Source organism: Panthera leo, chromosome C2, assembly GCF_018350215.1.
Source record: "Panthera leo isolate Ple1 chromosome C2, P.leo_Ple1_pat1.1, whole genome shotgun sequence".
Lineage (NCBI taxonomy): Eukaryota > Metazoa > Chordata > Mammalia > Carnivora > Felidae > Panthera > Panthera leo.
Genome location: NC_056687.1, coordinates 2375536 through 2393391, shown reverse-complemented (window position 1 = coordinate 2393391; position 17856 = coordinate 2375536). Strand labels below are relative to the sequence as shown.

At 49.9% G+C, this 17856-nt stretch overlaps 1 protein-coding gene across 2 annotated transcripts in view; it reads left to right on the top strand.

Moving 5' to 3' along the window:
* TRAPPC10 (trafficking protein particle complex subunit 10) overlaps window positions 1–17856 on the top strand; it is an 86460-nt gene that overhangs the window by 23759 nt on the left and 44845 nt on the right. For both annotated transcript variants that reach the window (XM_042903268.1, XM_042903267.1), the window contains exons 4-6: window positions 10296–10492; window positions 14581–14776; window positions 16372–16483. In XM_042903268.1, coding sequence (XP_042759202.1) covers window positions 10296–10492; window positions 14581–14776; window positions 16372–16483 — 505 coding nt within the window. The remainder of the gene's footprint in view (window positions 1–10295; window positions 10493–14580; window positions 14777–16371; window positions 16484–17856) is intronic.

Below are 17856 nucleotides of genomic sequence, written 5' to 3'. Positions count from 1 at the left end.
GTACTCTGTTTTGGTGTGCTCTCTTCTCCGTTCCTCAGCCGAACGTCTGGCTTTGTCCTTCCGTGTTTCTGCTCTGGTCCAGTGCGTCACCCTCTTGGTCATCACCAAGTACGGTCTTCTTGTGTTTGGAGATCTTGTGAGCCCCCCGCGCCCTCGTGGCCTCTAGGTATCGTCAATATTGACTCCGAGCTTCCTTTTCCAAACTCCCCATGTTCACTCCCATGTGGTTCCTCGACTTTGTAATCCTTGTTGGTCTCCCCTGCTGGTTTGTAGGCTTTCTGAGGGCAGGGGACGGCCCTGCTTCCCCACCGCCGTGGTGCCCGTACAGCGGGCGCTCCGTGACTACCCGAGTGACGCTCGACGTCACAGCCCTTACGTGTACTTTGCAGTCGTGTGTGTATGAGCCCAGAAGGAAGCTCGCCACTCTTGACAGAACTCTTGTGCCCTGAACTGGGAGGAGACCCTGTGGGTCATTTCTTCCTGTCTGTTTCGGCTCTAATAAAACAAGCATTTCATGATACATGGCACACGCAGGTCGTTCCACGTTGTGACAGTTTCACCTGAACGTCAGCACGCAGAGGTGGCATTTTGTAATTATAATAAGGAAGGACTAGAAGCTTATGCCTGGACCCTTTTGCCTTTGCTGATTTTGCTTTGTAGCCTTTCCCAGTGGAGACAGTCGTGCAGGGTGGGCTTATACCTCCGGCGGTGAGCATGACGTCCCGTGGGAGATGTCCACCGGGGAGCTTGTCAGAGAGCAGTGCCCAGGGCTTTTTTCGGGGTCTGGGCACGTGGGCACCCTCTGCCTGCCTCGTACCAAAACTCTAGACTCCCAGAGGGCAAGCAGGTGTTCAGCACAGGCCGTATTTGTCCATAGAGCCCGGGTCCCGTGAGGCCCTCCTGTCACGTGGTGGTGGGAGCCATCCCACGATCCGTGTTCCCAGGCCTCAAACAAGGGCCCACCCTGTGAGCAGGCCCACGGACGGCCGTGCCGGGCCCGCGGTGCTAACTGCCTCTTCTCTCCACGCCCGCTCGGTGGCAACGTTAGATTTGATCTTGTGGTCAACGTTTCTCCATGCTGTAGTTACCCCTGCCACTAATAAGCTATGTCTGGGGGGCCACGGAGACCACCGGATTATCCTGCCCCTCGTCCAGCTCTCCCGCTTAGGTTGAGCACCCAACAATAATTCTTCTGAACCGGTCTTCCTTGGGGCCGCAAACACGCTCTGCCGAACGGATCAGCCGGTGCTCCACTCTAGGAAAGAGCCTGCGTGGGCCTCTGTCTCATAAGGTGTTGTCATCAGGTATCCTTGCTTATCTCGCTGCTCAGGTCGTCCCAGATTTGGCCTGGGAGGGTCACTGTAGGCTGGCCCCTGTGTCCTTTTCAGGGACGTGTCTTGAACTTTCTAGCACAGCACGGTATCCCGGGCTCTCCTGCCTTCGCTGTCCTTGTGCTGGAATCAGCCATTTCTTTGCAGAGTGAGCCCTGAGGCCTCTGGCAGTGAGGGCGTGTCGGTGCCTGTGGCCCTCGGGTGGGCAGAGCTAGGAAAGCGTGTGTCTGAGGGACCGTGGGCTGACACCCCTGCCTCCGATTTGAGCCTCACCCGCGGGGCTCTTTGTTGCCGAGTCCCATGCCGTGTTTGCATCTCCCGTGGCTCTGGACAGCATCACCGCGGTTGGCACGTGCAGAAACAGTTTCAGCATCGCTGTACCTGCGCGACAGCTAGAAACACAGCTGCCGAGGCGTCCGAGACTATTCGCGGGCGGCTAACGGGTTCACGGCCTGTCTTCCTGCCTGGCCGGCAGACCAGGTGCCCGGATGTCTGACCCTGAGCGAGGGGCGTCTTTCTGCTTGTGTAAGTCCACTTTTGTGTCTTTGGAAGTGCTTTGTACTTTTCTTCATTATAGATTTTAATTGTTTCTTGTCAAATTTCTAAGATTTTCCTTTTTTTTGCTAATGTAAGTGGGGTTTTCTCCCTCATTGTGTCTTCTAGTTGGTTAGTTTTGTGTATATGAGGCTGTTGATTTTTTTCAACAAGGTTGATGTTAACCTTGATTTCTCTTATTGTTTGAGTTAGTTTTGTTGCTGATTCTCTAGGGCCCAAAGTCTGGGGCTTTTCCACGTATCCTATCATGTCGTCTTCTCTTTCTCGGTTCTTATGCCTCTGGTTCGTTTTGTCTGTCTGGACCTGTTGTTAAGGAGTAGTGGAGGTCGTGGGCATCGTCGCCTAGTTCCTGACCTCAGTGGGCTGCCTGCGGTCTGTGCCCAGTAAGGAGGGAGCTGGCCCCACGACTCACGTAAACTTCCGTGAGCACGTGAAGGGGCTTCCGTCCGCTCCTGTTTTCCCAAGGATCTTTATTAGGAATACATTTCGAATTTTGGTAAAGGCTTTTTCAGACTCAATGGAGACAGTCATATGGGTTTTTTCCTCTTAAATTTACGGATGTGTTGAATTATATTCATGGATTTCCTATTCTTGAGCCATACTTGCATTCCTGGTATAAATAACACTTGGTCAAAGTATTGTTTTCTTAGTGTGGTATTAGTGTCTGTTGATTTAGGGTTTTTTGCGTCTGTGGTCACAAGTGATTGGTCTATAACTTCTTTGGTGCTATCTTTATCAGGTTTAGGTGGCAATACTATACTTGCTTTGTAATTTGGAAGTTTTCATTTATTGTCTATTTGTGAGACAATTTATGTGGCTCTGGGACTGTCTAGTCTCTAAGGTTTGGTGGAGTTCTCCCTTGACATCTTCTGGACCTGGCGCTTTCCTGTGGGATCTTTCTTTGGTCGCTTTCTCCATGCCTTTTGTGGAAACGGGTCTGTTTCAGTCACTTGTCAATTTTGGTAAACTACCTTTTCCTTAGAAATTCTGCATTTCAATTAAGTTACAAAATTTAATTTCATTGGGGTGTACAAAGTGGTCTTTTTTGGCTTTAAAATATGCTCTGTGGCGGGGTGCCTGGGTGGCTCAGTTGGTTGAGCGTCCGACTTGGGCTCAGGTCACGATCTCACGGTTTGTGGGTTTGAGTCCCGCGTCGGGCTCGCTGCTGTCAGTCTGTCAGTGCAGAGCCTGCCTCGCACCCTCTGTTCCCTTCTCTCTGCCCCTTTCCCACTTGCACTTTACCAAAAATAAATAAATACTAAAAAAAAAAAAAAAGAAAAAAGAAAAGAAAAAGAAGAAAATACGTTCTGTGGCAATAGTTATTTCCCCATTGTTATTTGTTTGTATATTTGTACTTTCTCCCTTTCTTCCTTGATTAAATTAGCTATTAGTTTGTAGTTTGATGATTCTTTCTCCCCAGAGAAGCAGGGTTTTATTTTCTGATACACTATTCATCTGTTTGCTACTTTATTAATTTCTGCTTTCATTTTTATTATTTCCTTCCTTTTGCTTTCTTATGGTTTACTTTGTTCTTTTTCTAGGTTTTGGTTTTCTTTTTTGGGGAGCTAGTTGGGAATACATTTATTTTCATTTTAAATATGAACAATACAGGTCTTTAAAGATAGGAATTTCAATCCCAGTATTCAGTAACTTTTCAGAAATTCTCTGTTTTGTTTGTGTTGCCTCTCTTACCTAATAGTTTAACGTGAAGTTTTCTTATTTCCAGAAAGAAATTCTTTAAAATGTTTACTTTAAAACTTCTTATTTTATTGCATTGTGATTAGGGTGTTGTTTATAATATTTCTGCTTTATGAAACTTATTTTTTCTCTGTGACCTCATAGTTTTTGTGGGTATTGCTGTGTGTGTTTGAGAATGTATTTTCACTTTTTTAATTTTTTAAATTTTTTATGTTTCTTTATTTTGAGAGAGCGGGAGAGAGAGAAAGAGGGGGGCAAAGAGGGGAGAGAGAGGTGGAGAGAGAGAATCCCAAGCAGGCTCCACACTGTCAGCACAGAGCCCCATGAGGGGCTTGAACTCACGAACCGTGAGATCCTGACGGAGTCGAAATCAGAGGCTTGACTGACTGAGCCCCCTCAGGCACCCCTCTCTGCTTTTTCGGTTGTAACGTTAAATGTAGATCCGTAAGAGCTGCCTTATTGATTTGTTGTTTGTGTCTTTTATATTTCAACGTTTTGTCCACTCACCCTGTCTCAGCGGACAGCGGTAGGTCAAAGTCTTCTATTGTTGGTATGTGTCTGTGGCACCTGCGGTTTCTGTTTTGCGTCGACGGGTCGCGTATCACTTAGTGCATAGGTTCGTGGCTATTACGGTTTTTATGGAGTGAAACCTGTCATTTTAAAAAATGGTTTCTGAGTAGAGCATATCATGTTTAGGAAGGCCTTGTCTGTCTGAAGATGATAAGTCGTTCTCTCCTATGTTTTCTTGTAAGAAATTTATTTATTTATTATTATTATTTTTTAATGTTTTTATTTATTTTTGAGACAGAGAGAGACAGAGCACGAGCAGGGGAGGGGCAGAGAGAGAGGGAGACACAGAATTCAAAGCAGCTTCAGGCTCCGGGCTGTCAGCACAGAGCCCGACGTGGGGCTCGAACTCACAGACCGTGAGATCGTGACCCGAGCTGAAGCTGGACGCTCAACCGACTGAGCCACCCAGGCGCCCCATCTTGTAATAATTTTATAATTTGTGTTTTATACTTGGATCTGCATAGCTTCAAGGTATTTTTGTGAGTGGCAGGAGCTGTGGGGGTGTAGGGTCTAATTTTATAGTCTTAAGTGGGTAGCAGATTGGTCTACCGTCATTTTTTAATGGTCTGTCTCTTTTCCAGTTACTGAAAATGTCACCTTCGTTTGAAACCAGCATCACGTATGCACGATATTCTGGACACTTCAGTTCTGTTAACTCCTGTCTATTCTGTGCCAAGACCAGACTTGTAATAATTATATTTTTATATGTATTGATATGGGTTCTTTTAAAAGAGATGCCCTTGCTAGTGTACAAAATTGATCTTCCAAAAGTGACTGTATCCACATACTCTACTCCATCGTGCCCCATGCTCTTCTCCACATGGCAGTGACTTTCTTCCATCGAGAGGAAGAATGGTCGTGTTTCCTCTAGTTGAATCTGAACGGGCATCTGACTGGCAGGAGCGACACTGTGACTTTTTTTTAAATATATATTTTAAAAAATTTTTATTTTGAGAGAGAGATAGCAAGCGGGGGAGGGGCAGAGAGACAGACAGACAGAGAGACAGAACCCCAAGCGGCTTCTGTGCTGCCAGCGCACAGCCCGATGCGGGGCTCAAACTCAGGAACTGTGAGATCATGATCTGAGCCAAAGTCGAGAATCGGATGCTTAATTGATTGAGCCACCCAGATACCCCGACACTGACACAGGAGAGGGGCAGAGAACGAGGGAGAGAGAATCCCAAGCAGGCTCTGCCAGATACAGGGCTCAAACCCACGAAACCGCGAGATCATGACCTGAGCTGAAACCAAGAGTTGGACGCTCAACTGACTGAGCTCCCCAGGTGCTCCCCCAGCCACCATTCCATGAGGAAGTCAGGTGTCCCCGCGGGAAGGCCACCTGGGGGTGTGCAGCGTCAGTCCCGGCACTCCCGGCAATGATCGCCTTCTTGTTGCCTCGTCCGCAGCCTGCAGGCGCCACAGCGGGGGCAGAGGAGCTGGGTGCCCGTGCTGTGTAGACTGTAGATGTGTGAGCGGAGAGAGAGGACGGGTCGCCTTGTAGCAGTTTGTCACAAAGCCACGCAGAACAGGAGGAGAGGTCGAAAAGAGAAAAGGAAAGAGCAGAGGAGTTTGGTTAGGATCGCCTTGAGTAAGTTCGGGTTGATTTGGGAAGAATTTTAGTAATCGCAGAGCTTCCCATCTGGGAATGTGGTTTTATTCTCCATCGTCTCTGCCCTTTTTTTATGCCCTCAGTCATGTGTTCTAATGTTTTCCCTAAGTCTTGCGTTTTTATTGCTAAAGTTTTCGTAGACATTATGAATGAGGGTTTTTTTTTTTTCCCTCTTAAAATTACATTTCCTAATAGGGAGCCCGTGTTTTGCATTAGTTTTATTATCTGTTAAGGAAAGTTTTCTGGAGCAAGTTGACCATAATTGGAATTTTAGAGTGAAGAGAGAAACTCCCATGTTGTTGTAGCAGTCACTTTCCGGTTCGTGGTGCAGACCCTGGGCACCCCCTCCTTCCTGCCACTGTGTGCCTGCACCTGCCTGCTGGTCCCTGCTGTCCCTGCCGTCCCTGCCGTCCTCCAGGCTGGCTGTTACTGGTTTTGCCTTATACCCTCACATTGTAGAGATTAGTCTCTCTTGGCCCGCGGTTACCACTTCTGGCGCCTGCCCCCCTTTCTGGCACACAGGGGAGAGTCCTTCCAGTTTCTGCAGATCTGAGCAAGTCTTGATTTTGCAGAATATTTTACTGGATGTACAATTCTGCTCTGACAGCCCGCTGTGTTTTGATTTACATTGTGACCCATGAGGAGTCTTTGCCACTTTCACATAAACTTTTCTTTTTTTTTCTCCCTTCTGCAGTTTAAGATTTTTTTTTTCTCTTCACGGGTGTTAAACCTTGTGTGATATGCCCTGGTGTGCTTTTCTTCATGTTTCTTGTGCGTGGATTTTTTTTTAGGTTTTGTGGGTCTGTAATTCTAATTTAAATTTGGAACATTTCTGGTCGTTATTTTAGTCACTTGTTCTGTTCCTGCCTCTCCTCTCCTCTGGGGACCCCAGTCACTCACATATTAGCCCCTGGAAGCCCTGCTGCTCAGGGACACTGTGCTGATGGCTTTGCAGCCTTTCTCTTTGTCTCATTTGGATGGTTCCTGCTTCTGTGTGTTCAAGTTAACTAATTGTTCGGTGTGTGGTATCTAATCTGCTCGTAACCCCCCACTCAGGGTATTTTGCAGTTCAGACGCCGTGATTTTCATCTCTGGAAGATCCTCAGGGGTCTTTGCCTTTTTTAACAATTATCTTCCATGTTAAGCGGAGGCTTAACATCAGTTTTTTCTTTGCTTTCTTGAACACACCAGATATGGCCGCAGTAAGGATTCTCATGGTTTTGTCTGCTAATTCTCTTATGTGTGTCATTGCCACATCCATTCTGTTGGTTGATGTTTCTACTTGCTATGGATCGTATATTCTTACTTCTTTGCCTGCTTGGCAATTTTTTAGGGGATTCCAGACATCGTGAGTCTTTTATTTTTGGAATTCTAGACATTTTCTTCAGCTTTGTGTAATTAAGTTACTTCAGATCCTTTTAGCTATTGCTTTCATGATTTGGGGGTCTGAAACAGAGGTCAGCCTAATACTAATTCCTCCTTCCTTCCTCAGTTGTCCTCCCAATGCCCTGTGGTTTCGGAGGTTTCCGGCGTAGTCTGTGGGAGTAGGCCCTGATCCCAGGCCCTGTGGGTGTTGGGTCCCGTCTGGATGGGTCTCTCCTGGCTTTGGGTAGTTTGTACACTCCTCTGCTGGTCAGCCCCCTCCGAGCGCTCACTGCAGGGGCCCCCTGACCTCTGACCTGTGACATCTCGGCCTTTGCGTCCGGGGCCCTGTGTTCTGTCTGCGCCGCGGGGGGCGCCCGGGAGCTCCAAGCACTTGGCTGGCCACCTGCACGGCTCGCCCCCCGTGTCTCCCTCTCTGTTTTGGTTGTTTCCGGTGGTTGGGTCGGTCTGCCCCCTGCCACTTCACCGTGTTTGGAGGCAGCTGTCCTGCTTATCGGTTGAGGTCCGTCTGCACCCGTTGACTTCGAATTGGGGAGTGTAACCTGTTACTGTTAGTGTCACTTTGAGTGCTCACATTGTCCCAGATTTGGCTTCTGTGACCTTTTGACATGTCCTTGTTCTCGGAGCTCTCCCTAACACAAGACGTGCCAAGGTCAGCTCGTCCTTTCCCTGCCTGAGCCCCGGGGTCAGCCGCTTCTCCAGGGAGTGCTGGTTCCTTCTAGTGGGAAATGGTATTTAGAGACCAAGCCCTGGACTAGACGTGCCCTTTGCTCTGGAGCACGTACGTGTGCACAGGCGTGTCCCCCCCCACACACGTGTACACACACACGTTCCGATTGCAGTCCCGGTGCCTTTCCTTTCCACGTTTGCGACTTCCTTCTCCGAGCAGCCAGGCGCTCCTCGTCCTGCGTATGTCTGCTTACTCGAATAATCGCTGTCACTGAGCATTCTCTCACTGCTGTCCTGCTCCTCTCCCCCCACAGGTGCCCTCTCCCTGCCCTGGGGCTGACGCTCCCCACAGGACCACTTCCCTCCTCACCTCAGCTGACCCACAACACCCAGATAAGGTCACCCCAACAGGGAGGCCCTCTTTGCCGTCCGGGCCCCTGACACCTCAGCCAGCCCCCAAGCCTTCATCGTCTCTCTTGGGGTGTCACATCTTGCACTCTGATACCCTTCTTGCCCTGCATGGCTCTGGTTCCCCGGGTGGGGGCCACCCTGCACCCTCCCTGCCAGTGGCTTCTTCCTGTATTGGCTTTGCTTTCTGGAGACACCCTTCACCTCATTGGCTCAGCCTGGGCTCTTCTGAACGGTCACCGGGTCTTTTTAGTAATGTGTGGGGTTTGCTCACTGTTGGAAGCCACGGCCCAGATTATCCACTGCTCACCTCCCCCAGAACTTCGGGGGACTCCGCCCTGCCTGTTGCTCTGCGAGGTCTCTGTCCCAAGCACAGTGTCCCGAGAGGGGATGCTGGTGCCCCCTCAGGGGGTGTGGCAGCCCCTCCCTGGTTTGTAGACCTGGGAGCCAGGGCTGGGCTGGGCAGAGGGTGCCTGGTCCCAGCCCTGTGGCGGCAGCCTATTTCAAAGCGGTCGGGGTGTCTGTGGCCTTTGGTTTCACTCTGCAGGCGTGATGCGCTTAGGCCCCTGGCCTGGCAGAGCACCAGCAGCGTGGAGTGGGAGCATCCAGTCCGGGAGCTGCCCTTCTGTGGAGGCTGTGGCGTAGGAGCGCCTTCCAGGGCACGTGGAGTCTCAGAAAACCGGTCTTTGCGGGCTGGCTTTCCTGTTAATTTTTCAGCAAAAGATCTTTCCAGATTGTATTTGTATGTGATGTAAACTGAGGATACGGAGGTCTTAAAAATCAGACTAAAAATTACAAGTACTGACTTCTGGAACTTTTCACTTACTGATTAAACCAAAGGAGGGGCTGGGGGCAGAATTTGAGGTTTCTCGTTCATGGATTGTTCCCTTTAGCATGTTCAAGAGAGACTAAAAAATCCAGAGAAAGTATGGACAGGATAACAAAGAATCTTTCTATTAAAAAGGGGGAAAATCTATGTATGTATAAATAGTAGCTAAAAATGACAGTTTGTCCGATTTGGAAGTGAAGCATGTTGGTTTTAGATTTTTCACTCTGAATTTGCCAAGTGGATTTATGGAGCATAAGGGCAATTATAGACCATTGCTGACAGCAAGTAAACTTTTGGTGTGTCCTCCTGTCTGTGGAGGGGCTGAGGCGGGCCCCTGGGCTTTCTTTGCAGGCCGGCGTGTGCATCTCTGAGTCCGGCAGTGTTGACTTTTTAGGAGCGGGACGGCTCCCCTGTTGGTCCTCGTGAATTGGAATGGCTTTCAGGAAGCCCTAGGTTGTCCTTTTCCCCTGGGTTTGCAGCTGAGGCTGCCTCGCCCCCATGTGGCCTGCAAGTGGCATTGGCTTTCGAGGGGTTCTGGGCGCCGGCAGAGGGCTGAGGGGCTGCGGAGGAGGCGCCCGGAGGCGGCCCGGGCATCCTGCTTCCTGCAGGTGCGCGGCCTCCGGCCTGCAGGTCCCGAGCCGGGTGGTGGAGGGGGGCGCTTAGCCCCATTGACACGGCACTTGCCAGGATGGGACTAATCACGTAGTTGGTGGGCACGGGGCCTTTGGCATAGCAGACCTGAGTTGTTTTTTTTTATTATTATTATTTTTTTAATGTTTGTTTATTTTTGAGACGGAGCATGAGCAGGGGAGGGGCAGAGAGAGAGGGAGACACAGAATCCGAAGCAGGCTCCAGGCTCCGAGCTGTCAGCACAGAGCCCGACGCGGGGCTCGAACTCACGGACCGTGAGATCATGACCTGAGCCGAAGTCGGACGCTTAACTGACTGAGCCACCCAGGCGCCCCAGACCTGAGTTTTAAAGTCCCAACTTACCCAGTGGACTGTGTTGCCTTGGGCAGCTTACTAGGCTCTCTCTCGGTCTCCTCTGTGACATTGGAACCATCTTCCCTCGGCGTCCCTGGGCCTGCCCAGAGCACCCAGAGGCGCCAGGCTCTGCGTGGAGGGCCCCATCGCGAAGCTGTAAAGCGCGGTGGCCGATGTATTCTCTGTTAGTACACACGTGTTGCTGTTAAATTAAAGGGCGTTGATTAACTTTCCTTCACGGTGACTTATTTATTTTTAGGATACTGAAGTGTATAAAGCTACGGTAAAAGACGACCTTACCAAGTGGCAGAATGTTCTGAAAGCTCATAGCTCTGTGGACTGGCTCATAGTGGTAGTTGAAAACGATGCCAAGAAAAAAAACAAAACCAACATCCTTCCCCGAACTTCTATTGTGGACAAAATAAGAAATGATTTTTGTAATAAACAGAGTGACAGGTAAGTGGATCTTTCATTTTACGTCATTGGCAGAGCCCCGGACCATAGAGATGGCCGGTTTCTGCGTGGGGAGACTCCCTCAGCGAGTGCGCGGGGTGCCTGACACGTCAGCACGTGGGGGTGCTGCACACCGGGTCCCCGCTCATGGAGCTCCTGGTCTGCTGGGTGAAACACGGGCCGCCGTAACCCCCGGCGTGCTGCCCGGTGACCGCGGCGGGAGAGACCGCACAGCGGCTTCCCTTTGAGGATCCGTAGCGCGTGTCGGTGTGGCCAGGGCTTGGGGACACCTTGTGTCCTCGCGTACGGGAGGGTCCCTTAAGCCTGTGGTGCATGTGTTTACCTTCACACCTGTTCGGAGTTCCTAAGAACCAAAATTCTGAAATGCCGACTGTATCTTTAGAATCTTCGAAAGCGAACCACGAAACCGCGGCGGCTGCTGTGTCGCGTGGACTCCCTTTCCCCGTGCTCGGCTCTGTCTGGCCCAGTTCTGGCTGCTGGGGGTCACTTCCCTCTCGGCGGTGCCGCGGCCCCGCCGGGCAGGCTGGCGGACTTCCCGGTGCCTGCTCGACGGTGTGGTCTCACGGACGGGCGGGCGTTGCTTTGCGCCCGCGTCGCCACACCTGTGGTCGCCCCGGTGGCAGGTGCTCAGGGTGGAGCAGGGGGCCGGGCGGAAACCCCAGGCCCGTGGCCGGAGTACCGACCGACACTGCCACGCGCTCTTAGAATTCCGTGACCGCGTCCAGTGTCAGGGCCCCCCGGTGGATCGACGGTCCTTCAGGGGAAGGAGCCTCTGTGGGCGTCCTTTTTATGTTCCACGCAGTTGTGGGCGCTGAGTGATGTTCAGACTTGTTTTGCTTATAGTTTGAGATAAACGTTAGATTGTCGAGCTCCCGGTTTCTCTTAGAGAAATTTTGGGCCATCTGGACTTGGGGGATTTTTTCCTACGGTCTGTTATTCCTGAGTTAGTTGTCCCAAAGGAATCGGCTTAGCATGTCAGCGAGACCCCAGAACTGAGGATCCTTCCCCTGTGTGGTTCGGCTGTGCCGGCTCACTTGCTCTGGAAAGGGGAGCCCGCTGCCGGGAGGCTGGCAGGGAGCCCAGCTCTGGGCCCCGTGGGGGGGAGGGACGGGAAGGGGGGGGTGGGGCAGCGGAGCCGAGGGGCTCACCAATGGCCAGGCCACACGGCCTTCCGGTCATGTTTCTTTGGGATTTTATTAAGAACATAAATTGGTAGCAATGGGGCAGATTGGTCTAAGCCTGTGAGATGTTCGAATTCTATAATTTTTTCAAAGTGCCTATTGGCTCCTTTTAAGGCTATGGTGTAATTTTATCTAATTGCTTAAAGGACGTTCCTGCTGAGCCCACTGAAACCTAACTTGTCTTTAGTGACTAATTCTTTGTACATAAAATTCAACTTCCTGAGATTTTCAGCATTTCTCAGTATATAAACATGCCTTCTAACGTTTTGATTTTCATTAATTTGCAAGCTACCTTCAACAAATCTGTTCTTTATTATTTTTTCAGTGAAGAGCTGGGTCCATACCTTCGAATTTGGAAATATCTGTATTGACAGTTGTTTTATTAGCCTGTTTGACTTCTGGCCTTTGGAAACATTGGCCCACCTGGCCCTGCGGTGGCTTTCTGTTTTCTTTAACTTTAATCTTGTACATAATTTCTGATTATAAACACTGCACGTTCATTGTAGGATTATTAGAAGAAGGTAACGAGCAAAACGAAAGTTGATCTTAACTCTTGGTGTTTGGTATGTGTTTTTCAACTTTTCCTCTCTACGCACATTAGACACGGGTAGTGTGTGCGTGTGTGTGTGCGCGTGATACACCACGCATTACATTTTGTGTTTGCTTTTTCCGCCTGATGCGTTGTAAAAATGTTCCCGTGAACAGTAAATGTATTTCTCCACCATTATCGTCAGTGAGCACGTAACACTCCATAGGAGAGATGGTACTGGAAGCTGTTCACCCAGCCCTCTACCGGACAGACGCGTTACCGCCTGTTATAAACAGCACCGTAACCATCTTTTGAGCTTGGGTGTTGTGTACGTCCTTAGTTATCTCCTTAGGATAAATCCCTAAAATGAAAATTGCTTGGCCAAACGATCTGTGCGTTTTTCAGGCTTTTGGTAAGTATTTCCGGCGTTTGGTAAAGGGTCAGAGGGCTGCCCCGTTAGCTGTGTTCGCAGCAGCCCCGGTGGCTGGTGGAGGCCCGGGCCTCCGGCTCCCTGCCGCCCTGGGCACCGGCCGCCAGCACACGCCGAGAAGCCCTTCTCCACGCTGGGGCCCGTCGGTCTGGTGAGCTGTTCTGGGCTGTCTCTCTTGAGTTAACCGCCTGGGCTTAACGCGAACTTCTGAAGCACAGTTCTTTTTTGTTAGAAAAAGAAAATCTAGAAACTGTGCAAGTTGAAGGCACAATAAGAGAGAGAACGTAATGAACGTTTTGTCTGGTTGGTCAGCACCGGCTCACGGAAGACGAGGACCATCCGGGCGGTCGGCGTTTGCCGGCAGTTTCCTTCCCCATCCACCCTGTGGCTTTAGGGGACAGTCCTGTGTCCGGTCAGGGGTACGTGTCGATGATGACCCAGGCTGGAGGATGCCTTGAGGATACATGGCCGAACCGATAGACTCTCGCAGCTCACGCAGGGCATAAAACACGTCAGTCCTTCGGGGCTGTAGGAATGAGCTGGCGGGACGCCTTGTCTTTCGTGGTAACAGGCCCGTGGGGTGGAGTGACTGGAATGACCAGCTACTGATTCTTAAATTTTCTTCCTCGTACTGATGGCTCACCTGATGGATCATCTAGGCCGTGGGCTTCGCGTTTTGGTCCGCTGGTTTGTGATGCCAGAGATTCAGCCCTTCCTCCAAAGGCTGTGATGGCACATGGAGACTTAGAATCGGTCCGTTTTGCTACTTGCTAGGAAATAAGGCAACACATTCACCACGGAGAAATATTGAAGCTCACAGCATCACTATTTTAAAATCATTTCTGAGTTCATGTTTATTCATCTTCTTTCTAAATTTTTATCATAAAAGATAAAGAAGTCTATGTTTTCCAACCTGTTAGATGAACATACTGCCTTTTCCAAATCCATTGGAAACTTGTAATTCCGTGCCACAGATAGTCTTTTTAAAACAAAAAAATTTTTTTAATGTTTGTTTCTGATAGAGGCAGAGCACGAGTGGGGGAGGAGCAGAGAGCGAGGGAGACAGAGAATCTGAAGCAGCCTCCAGGCTCCGAGCTGTCAGCACAGAGCCCGACACGGGTCTCAGCCACAAACTGTGAGATCACGATCTGAACCGAAGTTGGATGCCTAACCGACTGAGTCCCCCCACTGGGTGCCCCCAGATAGTCTTTTTGTAGGGAAATTGTATCATAGCTACATGTTAAGCCATATTCTTTAAGCTTTTATTTACTGATTACTTCTAAACCCTGCTCTTGAGGAGCTCGCGGCCTAGGGCCCAGGGGGAGAGACAGAGCTATGGAGAGGGAGCGTATGCTGCGCGACACTCACCGCCGGGGTAGTGGGGTCACAGGGCAGCGGGGGAGAGGTTCCGGGAGGACGTGCGTCGGCAGAGCCGGATTTGGAAGGGTGAACGGGAATGTGCTGGATGAAGAGAGAGTAGAGTTCGAGACGTTGGGTGGGCTTGGCTGGGAATAGTGAGAAGGGCTGGGCAGCCGGACCGGGTCAGGCCGCAACGACCCTCGTGTGCCGTGTCAGTAACTCTGAGTGCTGTCCTGTCAGTTACGGGGGACCAGCGACGTTTGTGAAGTGGGCAGTGCGAGTGAGGCTTGGGAGCTGATTGTGTGGGGATCACCTTCCCTTCCAGGGGGCCCTGGAGGCCGGATCTGAGACGACTCATCATACGCCCCCGCCCGCTGCCGTGGTTCTGCAGCACTCGCTGCTCCTGTGGTGTTAAACCAGTTCGCGATGAAACCTTCTCCTAATCTGGTTTCTCAGCATCTGCCTGGTGGTTGCCAGCGGTTCACGAAGGAAGGAAGCAGGGGCGGAAGCAGTTGGGCTGCGTGCTGTGCCCGGAGAGTGTTTTCCAGACCGTCCGTTCGTGTCTCTGCAGGTGTGTCGTGCTCTCCGACCCCTTGAAGGACTCTTCTCGAACTCAGGAATCCTGGAATGCCTTCCTGACCAAACTCAGGACCTCACTTCTTATGTCTTTTACCAAAAACTTGGGCAAGTTTGAGGACGACATGAGGACGTTGAGGGAGAAGAGGACGGAGCCAGGCTGGAGCTTCTGTGACTATTTCATGGTCCAGGTATGGGACTAAGTGTAGAACTAGACGCTTCCGTCTTCTCTTCCTTTGTAAGTAAGGCAGGCTTTTTGTGGTCGCTCGTATCGGCATAGTTTTTAAAACCAAGGGACGATGTAGTAGCTAACAGATGTTTCCGTCTCTGGGCTCATGAAGCAGATCAGAGGTGGTCTCCTGGGTAGTTGTGCCGTCAGCTCTCCTGCTCAGCATCTAGCCGTTTTCTAGAGGGCCTTGTCCCTCAGAGTGATTTTGGTTTTGTTAGTATCTCGGGCCTTCTGGGGTATCCACCGTGGAAGTGTCTCAGGCAGAGGGGCCCTCGCCGTGGTGTTGATCCTGAGGACAAAGATGTCTACTGCCTGCATGGCACTGATTACATTAGGGCTCCCCGGGGACATTTATTTCCTCTGTAGCTTTGATTTATTATTATTATTTTTTTTAATGTTTATTTATTTTTGACGGACAGAGCATGAGCGGGGGAGGGGCAGGGAGAGAGGGAGACACAGAATCCAAAGCAGGCTCCAGGCTCTGAGCTGTGAGCACAGAGCCCGACGTGGGGCTCGAACTCATAAACCGTGAGACCATGGCCTGAGCCGAAGTCGGACGCTCAACCGACTGAGCCACCCAGGCGCCCCTGTAGTTTTGACTTATAATCTGGGGTTCTGATAAAGGCTAGTTTCCAGTGAACCTTTCTAACACTGCAAAGAGTGACAGGAACGTGGCCCTTAGGTTTCCTTATTCTTGTTCACCATGTTGAGACAAAAAAATGTTCATATTTAAATTGCACTTGTGTGTTAATTACTGAAGAAATAATGCATTTTGAACAAATAAAAGACCAATTCTGATTAGAAATTTTGATGTTTATCTCTGACTATTGCTTATGTCTTAGTGGTATTTGGGTGATCGGGCGCGCATGAGGGAATCACGTGTGTTCATGTTCACGGGATGAGTGACCTGTTACCGACCTTTCCGATGGCCTTGTCGCTTCGCCTTTCAAGTGTATCTACACTTGATTTCTAAGAGTTATAAACCCGGAGGGGGAGAATCTAGGTGGACCCAGTGGTGTCGGATTGGACTCTGAGATACCATTGTGAACCCACGGTGGGATGGATGGATGGATGGACGGACGGACGGACGGACAGGTGGATGGATAGATCAGGAATATAGATCCGTGTGTGTGAGGATCGTACATACGCTTGTATTTCCTCTCCCCGTCCTCTGACAGGGCCTGGAGAAAAGACGACTTCCCGGTAGCGGCAAACCCACTTAGTGCCAATAAGGTCTCAGATTCTAAATTCCGTTCTGAAAACGTGCCGGGGCTTCTGGGAGAAGTGGTTGATTCTCGGGCCGGTGTAGTCCTGCGGGGGCCTCGTGCTGTCAGCTTGCAGCCCGACTTGGGACTCGGACCCACGGCCATGAGATCATGACCTCAGCTGAAAACGAGAGTCGGCGGCTCCACGGACTGACCCCCTGGGCGCGCCCTGCCTGAGCGTCACTCTTGGTGCCGCAGGCTTTTCTCCGTTGTAATCTTTACTGGCTACACGTTGTTTCAAAAAGTCGACTGACACGTTTGCTTCTTTAAAAACTTTTGTTTGGATCACCAGGAGGAACTGGCCTTTGTGTTTGAGATGCTGCAGCAGTTCGAAGATGCCCTCGTACAGTATGATGAACTGGACGCCCTGTTTTCTCAGTACGTCGTCAACTTTGGTGCTGGGGGTGAGTAGTGAACTTGTGGAAGCAGACCCGGGTCTCAGCATAGTTTTCCTCACTTTTAAGTAGCCTGCAGGCTGCCATTATTTAGCCATGATTTGTTCCCCCAATAATTAAATCACCGTTGGTTGCTTTATGCAAATTACATAGGATGTATTGTTGTGGTTCTAACAGGAAGTGAGATGAGAATTGAGAATTGGTCGTTTTCATTGTTAGAAGAGTCTTGAATAAAAGCATTTGAGAAGAAGGTATTTTTGCTAGGTATAGAGAGTCATCTCTACAACTTACAGCTGCCTAGGTATGCTTCCGATGCTGTGCCTCCGTGCTAGCCTAAGAGTGGGCCTCCTGTACCGTGTTGACAAGTTGTCTTTGTGATATTTGGGTGCTCGTTGCAGCGTTTTAAACGACACCACCGTAATGAGCGTTCACCGCTCTTTTAACATTTTAAAGTCTTGAATTATTTTGGAAGTACAAAATTAGCACAGCGAGACCGTGTACAGAGAAAAACGTTGATCGTTCTCACTGTTTTTTGGTTGATAACTTGCTTTGCTGGAAATGGCATCATATCACGTGGACGTTTGTCCGTAGCTTGTCGTGCTTGGTGACAGCCCTCTGCGGGCATCGTCCCAAGTTAGCACATGAGGTTTTGAGCTGTTACTGTCACCAGCTGCATCATGCCGTGCAGTGTTTATCTGACCGTCCCTCGGTGTGGGACATCTGGGTTGTCCCCAGTCCCGCCGCCACAAACAGTGTGGTGCCAGACATCTTTGTCGGGTGTCCTGAGAGAACCCTGATACGGTGTGTGACGAAAGGAGTGATTCCAGGGAACCGCGGTGTCTGCTAGAAAACCTGTAGGACGATGAGGTACCGGGACAGCCCGCTGAAGCCCCGGGCACTGGCTTTCTTCTAGAAACGATGAACGCCACCCATTGGTTCTCTCTCAAACCCAAGTTTGGGAGGTTCAGGTTTGGATCTCTTACTTTGCTGAAACACAAATGTAAGCATAGCCAGAGCAAAATATTTACTAATTAAATTTAAAAATTTTGAGAAGAGGCAAAATTACATTTTATGTATCCATATCGTACGTGTTTAAATATCTTACGTATCTCTTTCAGCATATTTCACATAATTTCTTTGCCCTCTTAGTTTTAAAGTAAATCTGGGACCAATTAAAATCCGAAAGTAAGCCTGGACCAAGTTGTGCAGCTCAATGATAAGACTGTTCATTTTTGTTCATTGATTTAGTGGATGCTTTTTGAGAGCTGTGTATGTACCAGGTGCTGTTCTGAACGTAATAGGGAACAAAACAAAAGCCCTTCCTTCATGGGGTTGACGAAGGGGAAGCATAAATAACTTACGGTGGGAAAATAAATAGCTTG